Source organism: Cricetulus griseus, chromosome 2 (genome assembly GCF_003668045.3).
Source record: "Cricetulus griseus strain 17A/GY chromosome 2, alternate assembly CriGri-PICRH-1.0, whole genome shotgun sequence".
Taxonomy (NCBI): Eukaryota; Metazoa; Chordata; class Mammalia; order Rodentia; family Cricetidae; genus Cricetulus; species Cricetulus griseus.
This window is the reverse complement of record NC_048595.1, coordinates 19,629,872-19,650,638: the sequence shown is the minus strand read 5'-3', so window position 1 is coordinate 19,650,638 and position 20,767 is coordinate 19,629,872. Positions and strand designations below refer to the sequence as shown.

Genomic DNA, 20,767 nt, shown 5'->3' with positions numbered 1-20,767 from the left:
AGACACAGTTTCCTATGTATCCCTGACTTGCCTGGAACTCACAGATCTGTCTACCTCTGCTTTCCAAGTGTTGGGATTAAAAGCGTGTGCCACCACACCCAGCACATTTTCCCTATGAGGTACTGGGGAATCAAGTCCAGTCATCCTGGGAAGCGCTTGCAAGGCCACCAGCTACATCCACAGCACAAAGAACAACACAACAGGCAGGTGTGTTCAGGGACTTTCTTTCTCCCACATCCTTCCCTAACAAGCTGCTGCAGCTTTGGTTTTCCTGTCCCTAACCCTGCGAAACCCTGACCCCTTCCTTTTTCTCCCTTCATCAGGGTCACCAAAGCCCAACCTCATCTCCAATTATGCTTCGCAGCCACTTCAGGCTTTGCAGGCTCCTGCTACACCGAGCACACCTGTCAGTGCTTGATGCTGTGGTAGGCCTGTGCTCTAATAAGGTAATACAAGGGCAGTCCTGGGGCGAAGAACTAGGGGGCAGCAAGCAGAAGACAAGCTTTAAGGCTAAGGCAGGCTGGGGGTTCAAGTCCCAACCTTTCTCTGCTGCCTGGCCTACAGAAGCAGATGAGCACCACAATGCCCAAGACTAAGGGTAAAACCACCAGAACAGGCAGCTGTTAAGAACCTACTTAGCCAGGTGTTGGTGGCGCACGCCTTTAATCACAGCACTCGGGAGGCAGAGGCTGGCATATCTCTGTGAGTTCGAGGCCAGTCTGGTCTCCAGAGAGAGTGCCAGGATAGGCTCCGAAGCTACACAGAGAAACCCTATCTCGAAAAAAACAAAAAACAAAAAAAACAAAAACAAAAACAAAACCCTACTTAGCCATTCACAGGAACGCCAAAAGGCGCAGGCTAAGAAGGCTGAGAACACTGGGTCTGAATCTTTCCCGCCTGGAATTCTACTTGCTACTGAGGAAGTCCCTTCACTTCTGAGCCTCAGTTTCTTCCTCAGTAAAACAGAGATGAGGTGGTCCCATCCCCTCTGCTGCCGTCAGGCTGGAAGAAGAAGGCAGCCTGAGGCACAACGCTGGTGTCCCAGCAGTCACTGACCTTGGTCCTGACCAACAGGCCATACCATGCCTGCAGGCAAAAGGCCCAGCTCTTTCCAAGCTACTGACAACACTCTATACCAGACCCAAATCCTGACCCACTGCTGTCTCCCTGCCTTGTGCAGGAACTTTCAAGCTGGTAAGATATATGGATATACATCTATGCCCAACCATTTATTAGTCAGACAGATCAAGTCATTCAGCTTCTCGGCTCAAAATAAACAAAATAGAACAGAACTGACTTCACCCCCCTCCCCCCGGGTTGCTGGCAAACTAAGAATTTACCGGGCTTGAGAGACGGCTCAGAGGTTAAGAGCACCGACCGCTCTTCCAGAGGTCCTGAGTTCAATTCCCAGCAACCACATGGTGGCTCACAACCATCTGTTATGAGATCTGGTGCCCTCTTCTGGTGTGCAGATATACATGGAAGCAGAATGTTGTATACATAATAAATAAATAAAATTGGGCTGGAGAGATGCCTCAGAGGTTAAGAGCACTGCCCGCTCTTCCAAAGGTCATGAGTTCAATTCCCAGCAACTACATGGTGCCTCACGGCCATCTGTAATGAGATTTGGTGCCCGCTTCTGGCCTGCAGGCGTACACGCAAGCTGAACACTGTACACATAATTAATAAATAAATATTCAAAATAAATAAATAAATAAAATCTAAAAAAAAAAAAGAATTTACTAAGTGGGTTTAACACAATGTCTAGCATTTAGCAAGAGCCTAGGGGAGGCTGTGCACCCCTTATCTGAAATACTAGGACCAGACATGTTTTAGATTTGGCATTTTTCAGATTTTAGAATATCTACATACCCATTATGACATGTCTAGAGAGTGGAACTCAAGCGACATATTAAATTCTCTTACGTACAGGTTTTATACAGGTGTTTTACACATAGAAGGTAATTTTTTTTTCATTATTGTTTCAACACAGGGACTCACTGTGTAGCCCTGGATGGCCTGGATCTCACTTTGTAGGTGGGCTTTGAACTCACAGAGACCTGCTTGCCTCTGCTGGGATTAACAATGTGAGCTACCTCATCTGGCTTCAGATGGTAATTTATGGATTATTTTTAATACACCTGTGTTCTGACTGCAATTTGCTAAGTGAGGGCAGGTGTGAAATTTTCTGGTTGTGGTCTCAGATTTTGAATCACTTAGGATTTTCAGATGAGGGATGCCCAGCCTTGTAAATATAAGCTAACATTATTATTGCTGCTATAGGAACAATACAGAACAGACACATACGGAGTTATAAAGCAACCTCCGAAATACAACCATCTGGGAGTGATGGGCAGACACAGACCCTCTTTAGTATTGAGAGATCCCACTGGGAATCTCAGCGTATTGCAGGGATCCTCCTCAGGACAAGGGAGGGAGGGAGCTCCTAGCAGCCTGTTCTAGTCTCTGGTGGTGAGGTCTCCTCCCCTCCAGAGCTATGACAGAGGAAGTGAAGCTGCCAAGAGCCAGAGGGAACAAAGAAGCAGAGCACAGCTGCCACTCAGGTAGGTCACAGTTTGGTCAAAGGAGGCTTGCAGGGGCAACAATGAGCCCATCTACCTACCACCTGCTCTGCCCCATAACACCTGCTCTGCCCTGCAGCTGCCACCATGAGAACTTGTCACCTTCAGAGCACGTCCACTGCCACTCTACCCAAAAGCTCAGTCTTTTTTTGTTTAGTTTTTTATTTGTTTGTTTGTTTATTTTTCGAGACAGGGTATACTGAGACTGACTCCCTGAATCACAGGGCATGCAGGACACAAGCCCACATGGAAAACCAAAATTATCCATATTAGCGGGTGGGGCTGAGATTAGAATCTATGTTTCCCAAGACATAAATTTGCTCATTCTTTCGAATACAAGCATTCATTACATGCAAGATACTGTACAAGGCCTGGGTGTGGTAGCTAAGGGGCCCATACATACAGATGAGCCAGAAATATCTGCTCATTCAATGTCTGCTTGGCACACCACAGTAATATATATTTTTAAATGTTTGGGAGCTGGAGAGATGGCTCAGTAGTTAAGAGCACTGCCTGCTCCTCCAGAAGACCTGAGCTCCATTTCCAGCACCCATGGTGCCTCAAAACCATCTATAACTTCCCGAGCCAGGAGATCCAATGCCCTCTTCTGACCTCTGTGGGCACTAAACACACATGGTGCAGGCAAAACACCCCTATGCAAGGTTGTGTGACAAGGCCTTGCTATGCAGTAAGGTGGGCTTCGGATCCGCTGGCCACCACATGAGAGGTTAAGAAATACTCAGTAAAGGAAGAAGGGAGTTGTTAAGAAATGGTTCCTGGCCAGGTGGTGATGCACACCTTTAGTCCCAGCGCTCAGGAGGCAGAGTCAGGTGGATCTCTGTGAGTTCGAGGCCAGCCTGGTCTACAGAGTGAGTTCCGGGACAGCCAGGGCTACACAGAGAAACTCTGGAGAGAGAGGAGGGAGGAGTGGGGGGGGGCAGAGACACAGGGAGAGACAGAGACAGATGCTTCCTGACCTGAAGTAACTCTAGAATGTATTTCAGAGCTTTCCTCTATGACTAACTCTTCCCCAAGAAAGAAAACTGATGCCCACACGCTGGTGATCACAGTGCTGCCTTCCAGACAGGAAACTCTTGAGGAAGTCATTTCAAGAAGTGGGGCTCAGCCTCTCCCCATCGTGCATTGGCTGTGAGAAGCAAATGGCCTTTCCCATACCTTCCTCCTGCCTAGGTACTGCCAGGACCCATTGCACCTTCAAAATAGGGGCTGGGGCTGTCAATGGGAGCCAGGACTGGTGTGGAACTAGACCCCATCCCATCAAGGAGGCAGGGGGCTACTGGAAAGGCTTTTCCTTTTGTAGTACTCGGCATAGAGCCCTGGGCTTCACATGTTAGTAGGGGGTCTATCTACCACTGGTCTGAGCTCCAGAGAAAGCCTAAGGAAGGAAGGTCCTGCCGGCCTGATACCCAACTGTCGCCACAGTTGCTTGTACCTATCCCCAGCACCAGCTCAAGGTTAACCATAAACCAACCTTCCACTTCTGGTCACTGTAATCTCCACATGACCACTTCTGAGGCTGACAGAACCCTGTCACCTACAAGGCTTAGTTTACGGCCTGGGGACACAGGAAGATCACAGAGGCTGTAACCGTATGGCCATGGAGAAAGCAGTGTGGGTCAATGCCACTGCCACCACCATGGGGTGACATGGGACCAGTTTGATTTCATTTTGAAATGTAGCATGGCTGCCTGTCAGTCTGTCAGCCTCTAGATCAGCTTCCTCACTTCTAAAATGGGCAATATGAACCTTGTAAGACTGCATGCAAATGAGAGATGACTTTTTTATTAAAGCCTATCCCATAGTTACTCAATTACTGATGTTGGTGCCTATACTCTTTTCTTTTTTGTTTTTTGTTTTTCGAGACAGGGTTTCTCTGTGGCTTTAGAGGCTGTCCTGGAACTAGCTCTTGTAGACCAGGCTGGTCTCGAACTCACAGAGATCCACCTACCTCTGCCTCCCGAGTGCTGGGATTAAAGGCGTGCGCCACCACCACCTGGCTGGTGCCTATACTCTTAAGAATACAGAAGCGGGGCTGGAGAGACAGCTTAGAGGTTAAGAGCACTGGCTGCCCTTCCAGAGGACCAGGGTTCAATTCCCAGCACTCAAATGGCAGCCCACAACTGACTGTTCCAGTTCCAGGGGATCTGACACCCTCATACCAACGTGCATAAAATAAAATAATTTAAAAAAAAATAACCAGGCCGATGGTGGCGCACACCTTTAGTCCCAGCACTCGGGAGGCAGAGGCAGGTGGATCTCTCTGAGTTGGAAGCCAGTCTGGAGCTACATAGTGAGACTCTACCTCAAAACAAAACAAAAACCCCCCCACCTCCCAAAAATAATAGAATTCTTTTTGGAGTAGGTTCATGAATATGATAATTAGGTATTTACCACTCTGTAACATATGCCGCCCACAAACCTTGTTACAACCACACTGGCACATTATCCATCTATTGGGAGGGGGAAACTATGGTGTATGGCTTTAATTCCAGCACTTGGGAAGCAGTGAGCTAGAGACCAGCCTGCTCTATATAGTGAGTTCCAGGACAGCCTAGAACACATGGTTGAGATCCTGTCTCAAAAAACCAAAACAAAATAAAAACAAGCAAATAAAATACTCTAAACAGCATCACCAGGAATACAGAAGAGAGCCAGGTAAGATATCACGTATCTGTGCTCCTAACACCAGGCTGGGGATATAAGCTCAGCTGGTAGCATGTTTGCTTAACATCACAAAGCCCTGCCTCTGATTCCCAGACCATGTGAACTGGGTGCAGTTCACACTGGTGGGGGGGGGGGTGCAGAAGCATCACGGTCATCTTTAGTGAACCTGAGCTACATAAGACCCTGCCTCAGACAAAATAAAACAAACAAACAAAAAACAAACTAAAATAAACCACAAGGTGGCAATACACCAGGTACAGACACCAGCTCAGCAGGGATAGGGGGGCAGCACCCAGCACCAGGAATGGGGAGGGCAAAGGGAATGGCTCTGAGGCCCTGAGGTCTGGCATCCCTGGGATCTGGGGAGTGGGAGGAAGTGGGGGAAGGGCTGCGGCAACTGGCCTCCTTGTGGCTCCGCCCCCGCAGGGAGTTTCCTGCACGAGGCTTATGAATCATGGTCGAGAAAGTTATTCCCCTTTCTAGTCTCTGCATCCTTTTACTCCAGCAAAGAGAAAATCTCCACCTGTGCTGAGAAGCTCACACACCTCCAGGTACCTGGCTTCAATGGCCACTATAATGGCAGGAGCTCTGCAACCTGGCTTTCTCTTCCAGGTCAACAGTCTATGCAGAGCAAGTAAGCGTGGCTTTGTCCTCATGGGGCCTACATAAATGTCTCTCTTAAAATATACAGTCACATGTCATGTGGGAGCAGTGTGTCAGTAGGTGATTTCCCCACACAAATGTCATAGAAAGTACTCACACAAACTAAGAAGGCTCTGGTTCCATCAGGTGGCATGCTGGGGACTGCAGTTATATATGGGGTTTGTTGGTGACCAAAGCATTGTTATCCAGCATAAGGCTGTATTTCAAAGTGGTTGTTTATTTTGGGGGAAGGGCTACACAGGGTCTCACTATGGTGGTCTGAAACTTGCTATGTAGACCAGTCTCATAAAAAAGTAAGCCATGAGCTGGGCGGTGGTGGCGCATGCCTTTAATCCCAGCACTCGGGAGGCAGAGGCAGGTGGATTTCTGTGAGTTCGAGGACAGCCTGGTCTACAAGAGCTAGTTCCAGGACAGGCTCCAAAGCCACAGAGAAACCCTGTCTCGGAAAAAAAAAAGAAAGAAAAGAAAGAAAAGTAAGCCATTTGTGGGATGGTGGTGGCGCATGCCTTTAACCCCAGCACTCAGGAGGCAAAGGCAGGCCAGTCTCTGCCAGTTCAAGGCCTGCCTGGTCTACAAAGTGAGTTCCAGGACAGCCAAGGCTGTACACAGTGAAACCCTGTCTCAAAAACAAAAGAAGTGAGCCATTTGAAGGAAAACTCTAAAGAAATGATGGGAGAGATGGCTCAGTGGTTAACAGCATTTGTTAGTCTTGCAAAGAACTCAGGTTTGGTTCCCAGTACCCACATGATAGCTCATAACCACCCAAATTAACTCCAGAGGATCTGATGCCTTCTTCCGATCTCTGCAGATACCAGGCATGAACATGGATGGTGCACATATATACACGCAGGCAAAACACTCAGAAATTTAAAAAAAAAAAAAAAAAAAAGATGCAAGTTAGGTGGGCTAGGAGCCTGTAATCCTAGCACCCAGGAAAGACAGAGGCAGGAGGAGAACCAGCCTGGTCTCTATCTGAGACCATACATATCCAGGCCTGCCAAGGATACACAGGGAGACCCTATTTCAAAAGAACAAAAGAAATGAAGGTAGAGCTGGGATATGGGAAGGGCAAAAACCATGCAAGCTGAATTCCAATGACTACTATTCAGGAAAGCAAGCTGGGGGCACTAGGGAATCACCCTGATTCTAAGCTGAGGAGGGTCAGAGGCAAAATTCCAATCTGAAAAAGCAGTAGTGGTGGCCGGGTCAGCAGAGCCCTGAGCCAGCCTGGGGAGATGAGGCAAGCTGCCCTGAAAAGGTCTCTCAGTCAGCCAGAGGTACATACATGCTGTGAGCTGATAGGACAGGCTGTGAGCGTCACAGGACACCCCTAGAGACTCTGTGTCTGTCCTAAGTGCTGCTGGGCCTAAGTGAATCCCACTGGACCAGGAATACCTTAGAACAGTTCTGACTCTAGCAACTGATTAGCAGTGCTTCCTGTCAGCTGATGAGCCCAGACCTCAGATGAAGGGAACGAACTACCTCAGTTTACCTCAGGCGTTTTCCCAAGAAAAGGCTCTCAATTCTCAAACTTTTCTGTTTTAGTGCTGGGCAAACTGGGAGGAGCTGGTCCCCTGCTGTCTCTGTTGGAGCTGCAATCAGTTTCTGTTCCTATGAACACTCACTTCAGAGCCAGAAGGGCTCAGGGACCTTAGATGCTTTCTGGAAAATGTGCTTCAACTCTGTGGAAGCTTCCTGAACATGTTTCAAAACCTAGGTCCAGTTCAAGCAGCTGCCACTCTTCCAGATGAGTCTAATTCCCAGTCCACACCACTCTTCCAAGCATGGCTTCCTGAATGCTCAGCTAATGCGGCCTGCTCAGTGGCCCCATGCCTGGCCCTGCTCCCTCCTGCTCTGTCCATTCTTTGCTCCCCTAACTACCTGGAGGGTTCCCTTCACACAGCTTCTAGTGCTTAAGTCCAGTGGACATTCATAGGGTAGCAACTGTCACCTCTCAAAGTCTTGCATAGAGAAGACACTCCTGATTTCTTCCAACTCTTACAAGGCCTCTTCCAGTCAGACCTCTCCATATAATACTGGCCTTGACCCCATAGGGTAGGCTTTGTGTCAGATTTCTGTCTTTAGATTCTTGTCATTCAGCTGGGCAGTGGTGGCGCACACATTTAATCCCACCACTCAAGAGGCAGAGGTAGGTGGACCTCTGTGAGTTTAAGGCCAGCCTGGTCTACAGAATGAGTTCCAGGACAATCAAGGCTACACAGAGAAACCCTGTCTCAAAACAAAGAAAAAAAAAAAAAAGGAAGAAAATAAAAAGATTCTTGCCATCCAGTTGGCTGCCAGGAAGCATTGTGTAGAACCAGCATTTCACTGTATGAACCCACATGTCATTCCCGGGAGACACCAAAAACTTTTCAAATGTCCCCAGTTCAGCAAGAAGGGCTTCCAGGAGGCACCCATTCCTCAGTCATCCTTCCATCCATCCCTTTCTTTAGACAATACCACATGAGGTTCCTGCATGGTGATAAGGTAGCCAGACACTCATATCCTCATCGCCCTTGCCCTAACAGCCAAGAACAATTTCATTATGACCACCATGTAGCCCTGTGGGAATGTATCATAAGACGATCTGGCCCAGGATTCAGGACATTAAAGTGGAGATAAAAGGAAGGAGGGATATACCCCTGCTACCATCCCTAAACACAAAGGCTGGGGTGTGGGAGGAGGGCACCTTCTCCCTCCCTTTCCCTTCAATCCTTGGTCCTGTGACCCCTTGCTTGGAGTCTGTATTTACACATGTGGGAATACCTTCTGCAGATGTGAAGATCTGTGCGGATAAAAATGGACAGTACTGGACATGGATCTGAGCTCTCCCTAAACACAGGGATTACTGTTGCTACTGGCCAAGCAGCTCAGAAGCCAGGGGATTCCAGGCAACCAGACACTGCACAATAATCCTGCCTCAGGATTAGCCTGCCTGAAGAAGCTGTGAACCCAGTGGCTGGTGAGCAGCCCAGGTCATACACTGAGGAGCTATAAGGGGAGGCCAGACCAGTGCAAAGAGGAAGGAAGCTAGCTTCTAGAGGAAGACCACGGGTGTGGCACCCCCCCCCCCATGCTCCATCCCCTTCCTGGGCCAAGGAGGAGGAGGAGGCAATGAAGGTAGCCTCTCCTGGGCTCTCCCTAGCTGCTCCAGAGTCAGCAAAAATAATTCCTGGGGATGGATGTGTCTGGACCCTGGCATTTACAGGTCACTAGATCTCACCAGGCCAGTTAGGCGGTTAAAAGCCTATGTGTATATTGCCTTCTTAGGGCAAGGAGCCAGCCATGACCGGAAACCCTGGAGGTGTGCAAACATCCGAGTCACTTCTCAGCAGGAAGGAGCTGGGGTGGGGCCAGCTGAGATGCAGGTCCTGGCCCTGGCTACAGCTCTCTCCTCTGGGAGGAATAAAGGGCTAGCTACTCAGAGGCCTGGGAGGAATAAAGGGCTAGCTACTCAGAGGCCTGGGAGGCAGGTTCTTTCTGGGCACCCAGCCTTTCCCTTCCCCATGTTGTCTGTAGACAGACACACACAGCATCTAGGGCTTGTCCTGATCGTCTAGGCTAAACTAGCCCATGCCCCGTGCTGCTGTGGCTCATTCCCCTGCCCGGGTCTACACCACCTCCCTCATAGCACCCTCCCCACACACATCCTGAGTCTCAGGTCTACACTACCTCCCTCATAGCGCACCCCCCCCCATGTCCCGAGTCTCTTTATTTGTTAACTGCCTTTCCCTAGAATGTCACCTCGACCTCCACGAGGACAGAGATTATTGTCTGTTTCCTCCACTCCTCTGTCACCAGCATCTGGAATAACTCATGGTGCACAGCAGGGGTTCAATAAATGTTTCATGACTGAATGAATAAGGAGTGCACAAACATTCAGCTGAGTGTGGGGAGCATGCCTATAATCCGCACTTAGGAGGTAAAGGCAGACAGGTCAGAAATGAAGGCCATCCTCAGCTACACAGTGGGCCAGCCTAGACTACATGATGCCTTGTCTGGGGGAAAAAAAAAAAAGAGTTTATACACATCTAAGAGCAGGGGCTCAGGCCAACTGCTGCCTGGAGGTGCATCAAGCATCACAGTCCTTACACTTACTGTGTGATCTTTTTGCTTGTTTGCTTTTGTTTTGTTTTCCTCAAGACAGGGTCTCAATTATGTAGCTCTGGCTGTCCTGGAACTCACTCTGTAGACCAAGCTGTCCTGGAATTTAGAGATCCTCCTGCCTCTATCTCCCAAGTGCTGGGATTAAAGGGGTGCTCCACCATTGCCTGGCTTCAGCTGTGTGATCTCGAACTATGGACTTAAACTCTCTCTGTCTCATTTAAATGAATGAAGAGGAAAAGAGTAATAGTACTGACCTCATAGGCTAATGGCCTATCAGCGGTCACACATACAAGGACAGCTTACAGCGCTGCCTGGCACCCTCGCGGCCGGCATTTCTTTCTTTCTTACTCATTTGCCTGCTTGTTCATCATCGTCTCTCTACTACAGCGTCAGCTCCAGCCTGCCTTCCTCACCCTGAATTCCTAGCAAAGTGCAGTACGAGAAAACCAAGCCTCTTCTCACATCCAGGAACGTGGAGCTATCATGAGCTGGGAGTAAGAGCCTCACCAATCTGCTTCTCCAGGGCAGCTGCTTCACAGGTGGTAGCCCGGGGTAGGATGCCAGGGTCAGTAAAACTGGTCTGCAGGAGGCAGCTCATGACGAAGAAGAAGAGGATGGCAGCGATGATGGGGATGGCCAGGGTCAGTTTGCTGGCCAGGTAGGGACAGCTAGAAGAGAAGAGAGTTCAGATTACCCCAAGGCTCCCTGGATAGATATATATTCTTGAAAAGAGCCTCCCTGAAGTGTAGACACTTCCCCTTAAGTGCCCAGAGGAGACATTTCTCATTCATCCTGGACTGTTTCCAATGTCAGATGAGATCAACAGATATTCTCCCTCACCCCATGCTGGCAGGCAGGTCCCTCTTCTCCCATTCCTTCTTCCAACAGGAACTTGCCAGATAGCCTGAAACTTTTCAAACTGTCCTTGAACTCTTGATTTTCCTGCCTCCATCCGTCTCCTGAATACACACACACACCAGACCTAGCCTTCTGTTTTGTGGCAGCACACACCTGTATTCCCAGCACTCAGAAGGCCCAAGCAGGAAGATCAGGAGTTCAAGGCCATTCTTCATACATACTAAATTCAAGGCTAAACTGGTTTATATGAGACCTTGTCTTAAACATGCAAAAAAACCAAAAACAAAACAAATAAACCAACAAATAACAATAACAACAACAAAAACAGGCCAATGAGGTGGTTTAGTATATAAAAACGCTTGCTATCAAGCGTGATGGTCCTACAACCAATATGATGAAAGGAGAAAAATGACTCTCACAAGGCGTCCTCTGACCTTAACATGCATGCCATGGCACGTGGGCGTGCATGTGTGCACGTGCGCACGCACGCACGCGCACACACACACACACACACACACACACACACACACACACACACACACAATCAACCAGCAGTGGTGGCACACACCTTTAACCCCAGCACTCAGGAGGCAGAGGCAGAGGCAGAGGCAGAGGGCAGGGGGCAGAGGGCAGGGGGCAGAGGGCAGAGGGCAGAGGCAGAGGAATCTCTGCAAGTTCCAGGCCATCCTGGTCTACAAAGCTAGTTCCAGGGCAGCCAGGGCTGTTACACAGAGACACCCTGTCTCAATAAAAAACAAAACAAAATAAATAAAATGTAATTAAAACCCAAAGAGAGAGGGCCGGAGAGATGGCTCAGAGGTTAAGAGCACTGACTGCTCTTCCAGAGGTCCTAAGTTCAATTCCCAGCAACCACATGGTGGCTCACAACCATCCGTTATGAGATCTGGTGCCTTCTTCTGGTGTGGAGATGTACATGGAAGCAGAATGTTGTATACATAATAAATAAATAAAATCTTTAAAAAAACAAACAAACAAACAGAGAGAGAGACAAAATGACAGAGATGAAAACAGAGAAAGGTGGGGGCTTCCTGGGCTGACCCTGAACCCTTGGACTCAAGCCATCTTCCTGCCAAGAGCTAGGACTGCATGTGAGCACAACACCGTGTCCAGCTCGGTACCCAGCATTTTAATACTTCCTGTCTATGGGTATTTTACCTACATGCACGTCTGTGCACCATGTACATACCTGGTGCTTGAAGAAGCCAGAAGAAGATACTGAACACCCTGAATGGTGGTTAGAGATGGTTGTAAGCCAACATGTAGGTACTAGGAATTAAACCTGGGTCCTCTGGAAGAGTGGGGGGAAACCTCCAGACCTAGCACTTAGCTGCAGCCTTAGCTCTGAGTCCTTTTAGTAGACACAGAACTTCAGGAAGTCATTACCAACTAAGGATGCTGCCACTTGAGATAACCATCCATGGCAATGCTGCAATTTCATTCATTCATTCATTCATTCATTCATTCATTCATTCATTCATCTATTCAGCCAGTTGCTCCACAAATATTTACTGAGTTCTTTTTTGTGCCAGGTAACATTCTCAATAAACAGCAAGAATAATGGCTATGAATATGACAAGTCTCTCTGCCATGTGGCTTATGGTCAACTGGGGAAAACAGCCCAGGGAACTGCCACACATGGTGAAGTGTGCTGCAGAATAAAAAAGATCCTCCTGGTAGGGAGGCTGCCAACCACAGGGTTCCACATCCCTCTTCAAGCCATCGCTTCCATTTTAGGCCTGTAATGTTCTAGAAGTTCTGGATATTGGTGAGGGCATGACTTTAGCATGAAGCGAACCTACTGGGGCACCCTATGGCCAGTCTTCTTTGTCACCCTGCTGTCCATTACAAAGTCACAGCCACTTTCTGCAACTGTAAATCAGATCTTGTCATGTCCCTGACTGAAACCCTCTGACGGCTTCAAACGGAATCCAAACTCTCAACTGGCCTTCTAGGCCGGCCATGTCCTGAGTTATGCTGAGGTCCCCAGCCTCAATCTGCAAAACTCTCCTCTCCCCTCTACGTGCATCACATCGGCCTCATGGCAATTTCCACACAACTGTGACTCTTTCCCACCTCAGGGCCTTTGCACTTAATGCTCATTTCCTCTGGAATGTTCTTCCCTCCTCACAGGACCTTCCTGGACAGCTCAGATAGAGCAGTCCTTCCCCAAGATTATTTTCTGTGTAGCACTTATTAAAAATGTTAGCTGTGGGGGCTAGAGATGGCTCAGTAGTTATGAACATTTATTATTCCTCCAGAGAACCAGGTTCAGCCCCCAGCATCCAAATGGTGGCTCACAACCATCCCTAGTACCAGTTCCAGGAGTTCCAATGCCTCTTCTGAACACCACATATGGTGCATATGTATATGTGTGACTCAAATGGCTCAGAGGTTAAGAGCACTGGCTGCTCTTCCAGAGGTCCTGAGTTCAATTCCCAGCAACCACATGGTGGCTTACAACCATCGGTTATGAGATCTGGTGCCCTCTTCTGTCCTTCAGGCATACATGCACGTGGAACACTGTATACATAATAAATAAATAAATAAATAAATAAATAAATAAATGTATATGTGTGACTCAAAGACATAAAATAAAGCTAAAAAACTTAAGTTAAGCTGGGCAGTGGTGGCATACACCTTTAATTCCAGTACTCAGGAAGCAGAGACAGGTGGATCTCTGTGTACTCAGGGCCAGCCTGGTCTACAGAGTGAGTTCCAGGACAGCCAGGCTACACAGACAAACCCTGTCTCAAAACAAACAAACAAAAATTAATTAATTTAGGGTACGACAGTTCAAGCCTTTAATCCCAGCACTCTGGAGACAGAAGCAAACAGCTTTCTGTGAGTTTGAGCCCAGCTTGGTCTATACATTGAGTTACAGGCTAGCCAAGACAGTAGAATGAGATCCTGCCTAAAAAAAAAAAAAATGTTAACTGCTTGTATGGATATGTTACCTGCCTGCTAAGTGACAAGTTTCTCTGTGGGCACAGATAGCTCCCTACCAAATGAGTGGCGCACCCCTCATGGAGAGAAAGTAGCTACCATATATTCTTTGTCAGTACTACAGAGCAAAGGCAATGCCTCCCACATGCTAGGAAAGTGCTTGTCCATTCTGTGTCTCCAGCCCTAACACCCAATGTCTTTTGAAGATTTACTATGTGCTAGATACTGCCCTAGTCAATAATACCCACAGGCTGGGGACATAGTTCAGTGGTAAAATGCTCTCTACCATGTACAAAGCCCTGAGTTCAAGCCGGAAGGTGGTGGTCCACGCCTTTAATCCCAGCACTCAGGAGGCAGAGGCAGGTGGATCTCTGAGTTCGAGGCCAGCCTGGTCCTCAAAGCTACACAAAGAAACCTTGTCTCAAAAAAAAACAACAAAAAATTAATTCTGTGGGACCCAGTGGCACACGCCTTTTATCTCAGCACTTGGAGACACAGGCAGGTGGGTCTCTGAATTCAAGGCCAGCTAGGACTACACAGTGAGACCCTGTTTCAAAACTGATTAGTTAATTAAATGTCTGGCACACATAAGTTACTATGTGCTGGATAGGTTGCTGTGCACTCTACATGAACTTCTCAAGCTTCACGGTGACCCTCTAACCTTATGCCCCAAACTTCACAGATAAGGAAGTTCAGAAAGCTTAAACAACCCTGGGCAACACAGGAGAACCCTTCCCTTCATGTGACTGTGTAGTTCATGCTGACCAATCTCAGCCAGCTACTGCTTGAAGTTGCTGCTTGAAGGATGCATCAGTTGGGAGGCTTGGGGCCAGCTGAGGCTCCAGAGATCCACAGATGCAGGCAGCAAGACCAGGGCATCTGAACACTGCTTTTGAAGCCTGCAGCTGCCTTCCCCTAAGAACCAGAGCCTGACAAAGCCAAGGGCTCCAAGTGGGCTACCCTCTGCTCCACACACCTCTTCATGTCAACCCTTCAAAAGAACCAGCCATTCTCAGTTCCAATGTTGGACAGCTCACCTAGTTCACACACAAGCTGGGCCTGGGAAATGAAGACTGGGACTTGTAGGCCCCTTGGGAAACACCATACCAAGTCCTAGGTTCTGATTTCCACAGCTAGATTCAAGGTCACCCAGCCAGGATGCCAATTACAAACTGGCATCTCCAGATTCCCAGCAAGTGATCCATCCATCCATCCATCCATCCATCCATCCATCCATCCATCCATCCATCCATTTCCTGTGCTGAGCACTGACGGTCTCCCTTGCACTGGCTTTAGTCATTAAATATACAGCAGTGTGGATATTTACTATGCTCTTGCACTCGATCATTCTGTGCCTGTCTTTTCTGTATGCGTGTGTGTGTGTGTGTGTGTGTGTGTGTGTGTGTGTGTGTGTGTGTGTAGGTGGGAAAGAATGATGAAAAGAAATTCGTGAGCCGTGAGGGTGCTCCAAACAGTGCAAAGGCCTTGAGGCAGGATTGAGCTGCAATGAGCTTGAGAGGGTAACTCAGCAGAAGAAAACTGAACAGGAGGACTAAGAGGGACCAGAGGTCACAGAAGGCCATTTATCAGAGCCCTAGCTCTCACCTAGAGGTAGAACCAGGAAGCCTGAAATCTGATGTCAAGTGGTTGTAACTGCTGTGTGAGATGGGAAGCCCACCAAACAGGGAAGCAAAACCCTCTGCAGCAGGAAAAGTCTCCCCCCAGAGCAGCAGCGAGTGAGCGTCTCCTACCATCCCTGTCCTCACTGAAAGTGTGTCCACTGCTCTGATCCTCTTCGGAGTCCTCCAAGCCAACACCCAGCACCCAGCAGGACTATGGGTTGTAACCTAACCCTGCTCCCAAAGTTACCACCCAAGAGTGAGAACAAGAAGAGATGAAGGCCAAGATGACTGACTGGTCTGTTTTCCCTGAGCCCAGGAGTTCTCCCTTCTTCTCTGGCTGGGGGCAACTCAGGACCACCATGAACCCATGCAGAAGAAGCAGGCTCTGAAGAGTCCAAATCTTACCCTGAAGGGTCACAGGGCAACTACAGCCGGAACTACCTCCTCCTGCCTGGGCATAACCCTGGGTATGAGCACCATAGGGAAGAGTAGCCAAGGTCCCTGGAAAAAGCACTTCTACAGCACCCCAAGAGGCCATAGCTAGGTGGAGATGAAACTTGACCTGAGAGCCAGGCTGGGGTCCCTGAGCTTCTGTGTAAACCACCCTGAGCCGTTCTCCATCCTGACCCAGTAGGGAAGGGCAGAACTCTTATGTGGGCAGTGGAAAAGAAGGAAGTCTTCACCTTGTGATTGCAGACACATAATTCAGGTCCTGGAAAGTGACCTGAACACTGGTTTTTCCAAAAGTTTTATCACGACCACATGCCCCCAGGAAGTGATTTTTGGTGAACAGAGCAGTAACAGCTGTGAACATCAAGTTCCAGAAGCTTCTGTGCAAAAGAGTAAATAAATGACAAACAAATTTGAGAAAAAGCTAAAACTTTGCATGCATGACTGGGTACCAATCTCAACAGAACCTTCAGAGGTGGGTACTATTAAAGTCCCCATTCTAGAGATGAGGAGACTGGGACTGGAAAGCTGAGGTGACTGCCCCAGGCCACACTATTAGTGGGAGGTAGAGCTGGGGTTTGGGCTAGGTTCCCTAGCTCCAGAGATTTTTTTTTTTTTTTTTTTTTTGGTTATGTTTTGTTTTTAGAGACAGGGTTTCTGTGTAGCTTTGTAGACCAGGCTGGCCTCCAACTCACAGAGATCCACCTGCCTCTGCCTCTAGAGTGCTGGAATTAAAGGTGTGAGCCACCACCACCCGGAGACATGGTGGTCCTAACTAGACTGAATAATAAAGAAAACCAACCTCAAAGAACAGGGAGAAGTAGGAGGGAAAGGTGGGGCTCACCCAGTGTGGTGTGCGTGTGTGTGGGAGTGTGTGTGGTGTGCGTGCAAGAAGTCACATGGTTGGTGGCTCCAGCTAGAGGCTGAGGGTGGGGTGGAAACTTTGGATGCATGAGTGACCCTTATAAAGCCATAAGCAGCCACTCCTCCATCCTTCAGCTCTAAGATGGGAGATGCCAACCCTGGATCACTGGAAAAAAGGTCAAAAGCTCATAGGGGCAATTAAGACCTGTCAATGTGAAAGCACCAAGGTCCCTTTCGGGAAAAGGAGTGATGCAGCTGTCCTGGTGGGGGAATGCAACCGAGAGATGCTCCAGGGTGTCCAGAGGGGAAAGAGAGCCAGGTCAGGGTTAGAGAGACACCTGGGGTTCTAAGGTAGCTAAGCGCGGGGCGGGGGGGGGGGGGGTCAGAAAGAAGCTTTGGCGAAACTAGGGAAAGCGCTGGAGACGGAAGGGCTGGTCTGAGAGGCCCAAAGACGGTTTAGAGAGGATGCCTTGGGGCCTAGGGCGAGCATGACTGAGGGAAAGCGGGGGTGAGGGGCCAGTCCGAGGGAGCCAGGACCCTGCAGAACCTTAGAGAGACCTGAGGAGACGCCTGGGAAGATCCATGGTGTTCACAGCCAAGGGACACAAAACTAAGTTGTCAGAGGACAGGAATAAAAGACACCTAGAGGGGTCAGAAAGAGCCTGGGATAGGCATGAACCGGCCAAGGATAGGAAGGCAGGCGGGACCCGGCAAAGGCCGGTGACCGGGGCCCGGCACCCGAAGTCCGGATGGTGAGGAGGGGTGCGGGGGTCCAGGGCGGGCGAAGGCCGGAAGGTAGACGAACGCGGGTCGGGATGAGGGCGGCCGGGGGACCCAGCGGCGGGGGAAGGGAGGGGGGCGAACTCACTCGGAGACGAAGAAGAGGACGGTGGTGCTGAGGATGAGCAGCAGCGTGAGCGCGAAGACGCCGCCGTGGCCGGCCAGCATGAGGCGGCCGCCGCAGTAGAAGCGGTTGCGGCCGGGGAACACCTCCCACTTACGCCGAGGCCGGCGGCCCAGGCTGCCGCTGCCGCTGCCGCTGCCGCTCCAGCGCGGTGCTCCGGGCGCGGGCCCGGGGCTCGGAGCGGGGGGCGCGGCGGGGCCGGGGCGGCGCGCCCCGGGGGAGGCGGGCGGCGGGGCCCCGGGGCTGATCTGCTGGTACTCGCAGTCCTTCATGCGGCCGGCGCGGGCCTCGGCTCCGCGCCCCGCGGGCCGGCCGCGCCGCTCCGGGACCGGGCCGAGCAGCGGAGGTAGCGGCGGCGCGCGCGGCGCGGGCGGGCGGGCGGACTCGCTCGCTCGCTCCCTCGCTCGGGTTGGCCTCTCCGCTGCCGCCCCGCCCCCGGCTCGCCCCCGCAGCGCCCCCTGCGACCGGCACGGGAACTGCAGGTGCGGCCTCCGCGGCTCCCTCCAGGGCCTTTGCACTCAGACCCTGGCACTGGGCAGAGCCCGGAGATTCAGGGGACCGCCCTGGCGAGGGCAGGTAGGGAAGGGTGGTACACAATTTGCTTTGAAAATTCCTAGTGCCTAGGGCGCGCGGTGGTGGCGCACGCCTCTAATGCCAGCACTCGGGAGGCAGAGGCAGGTGGATCTCTGTGATTTCGAGACCAGCCTGGTCTCCAGAGAGAGTTCCAGGACAGTCCCCAAAGCCACACAGAGAAACTCTGTGTCGCAAAATTAACCAACCAAACAAATAAACCAAAAATCAAACACACAAACCAAAAAACAAAAGCAAAAGAAGAAAAAATTCCTAGTGTCTAAAGGGGTGTATGCAAAATATCCTCTAGTCTTTCCCTCCTAGCTGTCCTAGGCCTAGACCCAGGTCCAGTCCTGGGTTACTAGATATTCCCTAAACGGGGATCAATCCTTTGTAATTCTAGCACCCTGAATCCTGAAACGATGAAGGTTCAAGGCCAGCTTAGGATAGAGGGTGAATTTGCACCCTGCCTGGGGCTACAAGTGAGACCCTGACTCAATCATGAATTTAGGAATACTCACAAACACTTTATCTCATACGCCGAAGGTCAAGAGTCCAGAAATATTTTGGCAAATTCTTTTACATGCAATCTCCCAAAGCTAGTAAGGCTAGATCAGATAATCTGAATTCTCATCTGGAGAGTCAAATGGGACCCAGCCTCCTTGTAAGCCATTCAGGTCGTTGGCAGCACTTATTTCTTGTGATATGACTGGAGGCCTGGAAGTTTTGCTGAAGCTCCACCCAAATTCACCAGAGATTATCCAATGACTCACCACGGAGGTTTCTCTAAAGGAGCCGCGTACTTCATGAACCCGACAAGGGCGGTTTAACTTCCATTTCCTAGAGCAGAGCTTGATTTGGTTTTGTGTTACTTGGGTTTCCAGGGCCTCACTCCTTCACTGGGCTGCCTCACCAGCCCTAAGATGGATGGAGCATTTGTGTTTGTGTGGACGAATGTGCACATGGAGAGGCAGGATGCATAGCCCAGGCATCCTGGCGGCCTGAGGTGTCAGACCCTCAGAGCTAAAGTTCAGGATGCCTAAATTGCTAGAGGGTGCCAGCATCCAAACTCCGGCATTCATGATTGTTCAGCAAGTATTTTGAACTCCTGAGCCATCTCTCCAAATGCCCAAGCCAGAGTATATATCACTTATTATAAGTCTACTTCCCTCTGAAATAAACAGCATTCTCCTTGCAAGAATGACCCACTATCTTGTCTTTATTTAACCTTCAGATTCCCTCGCCCAAACCCGTGAAATGTTGTAGCGCTGGCCACTACTACAGATATCTGTGAGTTCAAGACCAGCCTGGTCTACGAGAGCTAGTTCCAGGACAGCCTCCAAAGCCACAAAGAAACCCTTTCTGGAAAAATCAACAAAATAAAATAAAATAGTTGAGTGTGAGGAATAGCCTGTAGTCCCAAATTTTTGGAAGACTGGGGCAGGAGGATCACTTAACTACATGAGTTAAATACTAGCCTGGTTAACATAGCCAGAACAAAACAAAGGCATAGAAGCCAAAAGTTGTAACCCAGCTTTCCATAGCTACCCTCCACTAGCACAGCCTGACCCTGAGAGGATGGGCTTTCTCTGTAGATGCAAGTAACTGCTCAATGCTAGAGCATGTGTGAGTCCTCCCCCAGCACTGCAAAATGGTGACATCAAATGCTAAACTAAGACAGAGTCATTGTAAAAACAAAACAAAACAAAACAAAAAAAAACACTCACACAAGCCAGGAGGTGGTGGTAGTGCGGCCTTTAAGCCCAGCACATGGGAGGCAGAGGCAGGCAGATCTCTGTGACTTTGAGGCCAGCCTGGTCTACAGAGTGTCTTTCAGGACAGCCAGGGCTACACAGAGAAACCCTGTCTCAAAAAACCCAAAAAGGGGGCTGGAGAGATGGCTCAGTGGTTAAGAACACTGCTCTTCCAGAGGACCCAGGTTCAATTTCCAGCACCCATAAGGCAGCTAACAAGTGTCTATAGCTCTAAGAGCTGACACCTTCACACAGACATACATGTAGGCAAAGCACCAATGCAAATAAAATAAATAATTATTTAAAAACACATACATACACACACAAAAAAAAAAAAAAAAACAGGAGCAGGGTTATTCCTGCTCAATGGTAAAACACGTGCTTAACATAGGTAAAGCCCTAGGTTCAAGTCCCAATGATAAAACAACACAACCTAAAAACAAACAAAAATAGAAACAAGACAAACAAAAGAAGGTCTAGAATGATTAAAAGCACTGGCTGCTCTTCCAGACACCCTATGTTCTATTCCCAGCACCCACATAGTAGCTCACAACCATCTGCAATTCCAGTTCCAGGGGATTCGATGCCCTCTTTGGGCCTCCACAAGCCTTTAATCCCAGCACTTGGAAGGCAGAGGCAGGAGGATCTCTGAGTTGAAGGACAGCCTGTTCTACAGAGTGAGACCTAGTCTCAAAACTAACTTTGAAAAAAATTTGCATACTATAAAGAGGAAATATGTATTAT

At 49.4% G+C, this 20,767-nt stretch overlaps 1 protein-coding gene and 1 non-coding gene across 5 annotated transcripts in view; one reads left to right on the top strand and one right to left on the bottom strand.

Moving 5' to 3' along the window:
* Nucleotides 1–17,986, bottom strand: part of Zdhhc18 (zinc finger DHHC-type palmitoyltransferase 18) — a 32,314-nt gene extending 14,328 nt beyond the window's left edge. For 2 of the 4 annotated variants that reach the window (XM_027399589.2, XM_027399588.1), the window contains exons 1-3: nucleotides 17,664–17,986; nucleotides 16,165–16,311; nucleotides 10,545–10,705 (exon numbers count right to left, since the gene is read on the bottom strand). In XM_027399589.2, the coding sequence (XP_027255390.1) occupies nucleotides 10,545–10,705; nucleotides 16,165–16,311; nucleotides 17,664–17,971 (616 nt within the window). In that variant the 5' untranslated portion in view covers nucleotides 17,972–17,986. The remainder of the gene's footprint in view (nucleotides 1–10,544; nucleotides 10,706–16,164; nucleotides 16,312–17,663) is intronic. The other 2 variants (XM_027399590.1, XM_027399591.1) reach the window with 1 other exon arrangement.
* On the top strand, nucleotides 4,950–5,059 carry LOC113833930. Its single transcript, XR_003482116.1, has one exon. It is a non-coding gene; the product is annotated as a small nucleolar RNA U13 (small nucleolar RNA).
* Nucleotides 17,987–20,767: the final 2,781 nt, after the last annotated feature.